The 7,621-nt window shown below is 43.8% G+C and overlaps 1 protein-coding gene across 1 annotated transcript in view; it reads left to right on the top strand.

The window, feature by feature from the left end:
• Positions 1 to 417: 417 nt before the first annotated feature.
• The window catches only part of EML5 (EMAP like 5), a 230,095-nt gene continuing 222,891 nt past the window's right edge, over positions 418 to 7,621 (top strand). The window contains exon 1 of the mRNA XM_090033857.1: positions 418 to 762. Within this exon, the coding sequence (XP_089889983.1) occupies positions 566 to 762 (197 nt within the window). The 5' untranslated portion in view covers positions 418 to 565. The remainder of the gene's footprint in view (positions 763 to 7,621) is intronic.

The raw sequence follows: 7,621 nt of genomic DNA, 5'->3' as shown, positions 1-7,621 counted from the left end.
ACAGAGGAGGCACGGGGGTGGGAGAGGGCAGGCAGTGGAGGGAAGGCGGAAGCCACAGCAGAGGCGGCAGAGCCGCGCAGCCTCAGCATAACAAGGCGGCAGCAGCTCCCCACAGGCTCCGCCAGTGCCTCCCACCCCGGGCGCGGGCGGCAGCCGGGCTTCAGCGCAGCTGGGCAGGAAGGGGGAGCGCGTGGTCCTTATGTAAGCGCGGAGTGTGTGCAGGACGTGTGTGCCCGCAGCATGTCGCGCTCCTGGGCTCGCCGCCGGCCCTCGGGGCGCGGCCAGCCAGCACGATCCCGGCCCCGGACCCGAGGTCAGCAGGGAAGGGCAGAACCAGGGGAGCGCCTTCAGCCAGTGCGCATGCGCGGCGAACTGGCGCATGCGCGGCGGTGGGCTGCTATGCCTGCCACTCGGCCGTTGGCGGTCGCGGCGCGCGCAGTTATGTCTAGCGGCGCGCGGCGGCGAGGCGGGCGCGGGCGAAGACGCCCTCTGTGAGGGGGAGGAGGACGAGCGGCGGCCGCGGGCATCCATGCCGGCGCGCGGGGATTAGCAAGCGGCCGGGGCCATGGCGGACCGCAGCGCCCCGAGCTGCCACTTGCGGCTGGAGTGGGTGTACGGCTACCGTGGCCACCAGTGCCGCAACAACCTCTACTACACGGCGGCCAAGGAGATCGTCTACTTCGTGGCGGGCGTCGGCGTCGTCTACAGCCCCCGCGAGCACCGCCAGAAATTCTACCTGGGCCACCAGGACGACATCATCAGGTGCGGCCCGCGCTGCCCTCCCGGCCCGGCCCGGCCGCTGTCCGAGGCCTTGGTGCTGAACCCCGGGTGGGTGCTGCCTGCCCGGCCCGGCCCGGCTGGAGTGTGTCCCGCACGGGGAGGGGTAGGGAAGAGGCTGCCGGCCCGGTGCGGGGACCCCCCGGGATGGGCAAGGTGGGGGCGCCCCAAGTCATTCTGTCCTGGGGCATGTTTCAGCTGCAGCCCGTTGAAAGCCCCCATGACCAGAGGAGGGAGGTGGTGGGGGTGGTGGGAGGTCACGCACAGCTGTGAAACATGCTCTGTCAGCCCGGCTCAGGGCCTGGAGTTGGTGACAGGAAGGCAGAGCCGATGGCATGGAGCAGAGGCGCTCCTAGGGGCAGCTTGCACACAGTTGCCTCTTGCACCCTGGCTATTTAGGTAGATAGATAAACCTGGTGGTATTGGGAAAGCAGGATTTGGAAGGCTGGAAAGAACAATTGTAAACCTGAGTCATCAATCCTTCCCATTCCTCTATATAGCATTTGTGGGGGGAGGATTTAAAAAGTTGCTTTCCTTTGCTTCCTGTTGTTGTTTAGGGAGGAATTTGTGGCAGCCAGTGTGTTTTGTAAGCACATGCTTTATACTGTGAATTGTTTATCTGGGTGAGAAGTATCTGGTGATATTTTATCTGTGCAGGACCTGTGCATTAACTAGCATGGCACATGGAAAGGAAAATGGATGCTGCCGATTTTCATTCAAGGTTTAATACGCTCTTGGAAACTGGACCAAAATGGCCACAAATATTTCTGTTTTTACTTTAATATCTTCAAGTAAAATGGTTTTATTTGAACTTTTAGTGTGTCCCAACTAAGTCTATCAGCTTCTCTTACAGAACTTTCTGTCTATACATTCATTCCTATTTCAGGTGCCAAAATAAAAGAAAAAATAGCTTGGGTAGTGATTTGTAGTGCATTGTATAACAGTCCTGAACCATATTTTTGAATGAGCTGTTTGTACTATAGTTCCTGGGTCTTTTCTGACACTTTCTTTTTCATCTGGAAAGAAAAGCATCTCTTAAGAATTTGTATCATATCCTACTAAGGGGTATTGTGGGAAATGAAGAAGTGTAGCCCCCAAGAAGCTTTGTTTCCTTTGAGCTCTGCTCATACTAATCGAAGACCCAATCCTGCAAAAATTATTATGACGCACAAATTTGCTGCCTAGATTAGTTCTCAGTGGTGTAGCATTCTGTATCATGGAAATCCCCTTCAATTTGCTGCTGTAAGTATTATGCCTCCTAGTAATTATTGGTCAGACTAGGTCATGAGAGAGAAGTTGGTTGTTCTTTTCTGTATTTTTGGTCAGTCTCTGAATTGAGACTAATAGAGTGTAAATTTAGGACAAATTTAGGGCACCCACTGTTCAAAATGACACTAAACTCAGAAAATCTGCCAAGAGGGAAACTTTGGTGAGCTGATAATTTTCAGTAGATATGGTTTTAGATATTACAGTACTGTGGCCCAACAGATGAGATTCTCCCACTTAATGTACTGCTATTAAGATGATCTGATTAATTCATAATCAAAGAATTTCAGAGAGACAGTTTTATATGACTGTCAAAGTTTAGAGGAATTTTTATAAAACTGATGGTTTTGAAGATATAGGTGCATATATTCCTGGTGTTTTGGGACAATGTCTTCATTATTTATTTATTTTTTGAGCAATGTTCCCGGTAGTTGTACAACAGGGTTGTTGCGTAGTTGTAAGAACAGGCTAGATAAACACGTGCATAGAGTAGTTTGGTTAGGGATGAACCTGTCTTGGGCCAGGGGTTATACTAGATGACCTCCTCAGGTCCCTTTCAGCCCAACGTATATGTGATTTAAAAGCAGCATGTCTGTTTCCAATGGTATTATACATTTTATAAAATATAATTATACCATTTGATGCTTTTCTCTCTAAACAGTGGTAAATTTTTTAACTTTATCACTGTACTACTCTTCATATCCAAACTCAGATGGCTAGTGACATTATTTCTTGAAAGGTATTTGACTCTTATTATTGCATTTTGGTATATTAAGTTGAATATTATTCTCCTAAAACAGTTAAACAAAGTTTCAAAAATATTTGAAAATAGTCTAAAATTTTAGTACCCTCTATTACAAAACAGTAATTTAGTTTCATTTGTCTCTTTCACATGCACGCATTTTCCAGTGTTTTGATATGGTAGAATACATTTTTGCTGGATGCTCAGATGTTGTTACTTGCAGTCTTTTCAGAAATACAGGATTGTCATGTCTGTGCATTTGCAGGATTTCATTTTAAAAAGAAGCCCTGAAATCTTACCTTTTTAAATTTATTTAACCAAATCACACCTGAATTTATACTGATGAACATCAACAAATCTTTGTTGTATTATAAACTAGGTAGCATACTATGAAGGTAACAAGTCACTAGTACTATTCTGCACAGATGGCCATGTCTTGAATGGCATTCTACATTAAGCAGCAGTCAATAAGATAAAAATTGCCATTCCAGTCCAGACAAATGTTACATCTAGACCAGTCCAGGTGCTTGAGGAAGGTGCAAGAAGTCCATTAGTAGACAGTTATGGAATAACCTGTCTGTTGAGATTTTTGTCTAATGCCATCAGCTAGTGGTTGGCTTTTACTGTCAAGGCCAGGATTTTGTCTCTTAATAAGAAGAAAACACAGATCAGATTTAACATTCTCAAATATAATTAGACGTTCTCATTACAGTCTTACTTTCTCTCTGATCTTATTTTCAATTATGATAAACCTTTGGCCCCAATTTTACCTTGTGAGTTAATTATGCATTGAGAGGAAAATGTTTTCTTTCACCAGTTTGATGTCTTTCAGTTTCACTGAATATCCTTTTGTTTTTGTAATATGAGAGGGTAATTGGGATCACTCAAGTTACTTTCTCTGATATCATTCATTATTTTGCATATCTCTATCATGTATCTTATTTGTGTCCTTTCTAAAATGAACAGTCCCAATCTCTTCAATAACAACCTCTCTATAAAAGGATTATCAATGCCCCTAATAATTTTGGTAGTAATTTTCAGACTTTCAGTCCTCTTCAGACTATATCTTTTTGGTGCATCCTTTCTAAGAGTCATTTGCTAGAAATAAACACAGTACATCAGGTGATGCATAGTACAATTTTTCCGTATTATTTTCTGTTCTATTTCTGTTTTCTGTTCCAGAGCTGTGGAACTGCTCTGCGAGCCTGTATCCAGTGGGAGAGGGTGGTACATGAGTTCTTCCTAGGAATTGCACTCTACTCTTTGAGGGAGTGTTCCCCTTACATTTGTTCTTCATTTGGCATTGACGCCTCAGTCACTGACTCTGAACCAACCCTCAGGCATCTGTACCGCTAGCTTAATACCAAAATTCATATTCATATGGCTAAAGGGAAGCAGAGGAGGAAGCTCTTGCCCCTGTCAGAGTCACACAAATATATGAAAAAGGAAGATACTTTCCTCTCCCTTGTAATGACAGAGAGTATCCTGATGACTCTTAAATGGCTGTGGCCAAAAAACAAACTGTTCTGTGTTTTTCTCTCTTACCCACATTGCCTGTCCTTTTTCCTCTCCCTTCCCTACTCTGTATTTGAATCACTGCTTTCTGTTTGGCAGTTTTGCTTCCTGCAGTCCTTTCACGGTATCTGGTGAAGCAAGCCATTGTTTATGAAAACTTATGCTATGCATCTCTGATTTAGTTAGTCTATAAGGTGTAAATCTACCCTCCCTGACTGTAGACTACTAATATGGTTGAGTACCTCTATCAGGTTTCATTGATATACTGGCTGATGATAATAAGTTATTCCCTATGTCTGCTTGAAGGAGCTGGCAGTGGACCTCCAAATACTGACAATTTGGCAATAAAACTGAGAGGTGGTTTCTCTGCTTTCCCTCCGTGCACCATAGTTTAGCCAGCTGATATTTGGGAAAAGGGTACTGTGGTACATGAGTTAATATGGTACTTACCTTTGGCTAGGTTGAAAAGTCAGGAGTTGATATCTGTGTTGCTCCCTTTTTAGACCTGCCTGCCTCTAAGAATGCTGTGCTGGCTGAATAAAACCCAAGTCTGGAAATTGCCAAAGGATGAAGGAAGGGCAATAAGGCATTTTGCCTAGCTGCTCTGAGGGGTATAAATTGGACATTTTTGATAGGAAGAGAAACAGTTGGTCAAAACTGTGGCCACTGGAGGTTGTAATCTTGCATAGAAGGGGATTGGTCTCATCTCCCCTGCTTTCTCCTATGGCATACAGTAGAGTGCTCTTGGCATTTCAGGTGTTGTGTCTGTAAAGATTTGAAGTAGTGACTGTGAGGACTTCTTTGGTAAATTGTCTATGAGCACAAGAGGCTGGACTTAATGACCTAGGAGACTCTTTCAAGTCCTGGAGTCTCAGGGCAGCAAAGGATGAAGTACCCACAACTATCTCAACTGGTGTTTAAACTTTTCTGACAAATGGCCCCAGAATACAGGACTGGGTTTGCTACATATAATCACAGCCCTTAGCAGTGGTCTCCAAATAGTAAATTTTATGGTGCTGTTAAGTTACACACTAAGGGTTTTTGTTTTTAACCACATCTTTGGTAATTTATCCTAGGCCTCTCAGACCTTGTTCATCTTCTTTCCACAGTATCTGGTACACAAATGCTTCCAAATACAGGGAACTGAACATCATTTATGACAGATAATCCATCTAGTTTTGCTCCATCCCAACTTACTGTCCTTCCCCTCATCCTTCCTTTTCTTAGTAATCACATTGAGCAAGACTTATTGAAAAAAATAGATTTCCTTCTCAAGAAAGGTTCTATAAGAATGCTAAAGGTGTATTATCTCTCCATTATTTTATTTCCTGTTTTCCCAAGGAGAGCAATATCCTTGGGACCATATCTTGAATCTCAGATACCTCAACAAGATTGACATTCAAGATGCTTACTATAGGGGTACGTCATTTTGTCCTTATCCAAGAAAGTTTGATATATGGTTCTGTAGGACTTTAAGCGATAGTCAGATATGCTTGCATCAAGGACCAGAGATTCTGATAAGATATGATCAGTTCAGAGATCATTTTGTCCATAGACACAAATTGATATTGGGTATTTGTAGTTCTTGATATCCAAGATATGCAGCAATAACTACTTGTATCAAAATAACAACTCTCAGCAAGATCTCTGAGTGTTGTAATGCATGCAAATCCCCTTCCAATCTTTAGGACTGTTAAGCTGGGGAAAACACATACATTAGCCTGCCCAAAGGTTAATCCTCATTGGAGCAGTCCTGGGTAAAATGCAGGCCAGATCCTTTCTTCAGAAGAGATTTTCAAAATTTAAACTTCTTGATAACTCTTAGGGAACAGCCAGCCCAGACTGCTCAGTTTTTTCTCAGATTACTAGGTCAGATCGCTTCATGAATTTCTGCATCATTTTTGTTTATCTAAATATGACTTTCATAACACTGGATGGCAGGCTACCTTATACCAAATGTTTACAGACTTTAAAAAAGATCGACTTCTGAAATGATTTGTTGATGGGGGAAAAAGAGGAAGAGCTAGATCTGATTGAGAATTTCCCTTGTCTCTTCCCTCCCAGCCACCATCCCAGTTACTATATCAGCAGCTGGCAACCCATGGGCTGGATGTGGCCTGCCTTGTGATTTTTATTTAGCCCAAAAAGCTGGCATGTCAGTCAGTGGTGGGGGAAGTGGTGATGGCAGCTGGGTTGCAAGTTCATTGGTGACAATTCAGCAGTACCAGGAGTCAGCAGCAGAAGCAGTAGTGGCCTACTTCAGAACATGTCATGTTAATTGGACCCACTGCTCTTAAAAGGTTGCGAATCTATGCTTCTAATCTAGAGTGAGCCATGCGTTATTAAGATCTTTATGTGGATACTGGAACACCTGAAAACTTGGACTGAGTATTGAAACTCATGGCAGTGTGATGCTTATCAAAGACCTGTTCCTGAAGTATTTTGTAGTTCAGGTGTTTACGTGCTGTACAGTTATGTACTATGATAAGAAGCAAAGAAGAGTTCATTCCTAGCAATCTTTCATGGAGGCAAGAAAATTTGTGATTATGATGCATTTGAAACTGTATTCATATAGTAGCTCTTCACCTTGCTGGGGAGGAATATGTGAAGGCAGTCTTGGAAAAAATAGGTTTTGGAGTCAATGGAAGTATTCTTGGATCCAGTGGTAGCTGAGAGTGCTCTTATTCAATACAGTAATAGATTTTTCATGTTCCAAAAATATCAACTGTAATGCAGAAGAGCACCCAAAAACAAAAGCGCAGTTGGATGCATTTCTGATGGAACTGGAGCCATCATCCTTGATCAGAAAGATCAAGTTGGACAGGGCCAACATTAAACTAACATCTTCAGTGGGCACATCTACATGAAACGTTTACTACACAGCTGCGTAATTAACTTCACACTAGATGTCTCAGCATCTACATGTGTGACCCTATTGGGCCACAGTAAACTAATAAATTCCATAGCTGCATAGTTTTTTTTGTGCACAGTAACACATGTGTAAACACTGACAGTGCTGGCTGGGGCATGAGGATGTGTCAGTGGCTGCCTGCTGGCTAGCCCCTCACTGAAGCACCCTCATGCTCCAGCCAGCCCCTCCACAGCATGTTGAACCAGGCAGGAGCAGTCTCAAGCTGGCAGGCTGACCCCTGGAGTCTCCTACCAGCTGGGGCAGCTCTGACCTGGCTCAGTGTTGTGGTCCTGGGCTCATTTTCAAATGGTGTGACTGGGAGGAATAAACTCTGGTGTGATAAGAACCGGAGTTTATTGCTTTGAATTAATTTCAGTAGGAAATACAAATATATAAAAAGTACATGTGTG

This window comes from Crocodylus siamensis, chromosome 2 (assembly GCF_052110815.1).
Source record: "Crocodylus siamensis isolate JL-2025a chromosome 2, ASM5211081v1, whole genome shotgun sequence".
Classification (NCBI taxonomy): domain Eukaryota; kingdom Metazoa; phylum Chordata; order Crocodylia; family Crocodylidae; genus Crocodylus; species Crocodylus siamensis.
This window is presented reverse-complemented; position numbering and strand designations above follow the sequence as displayed.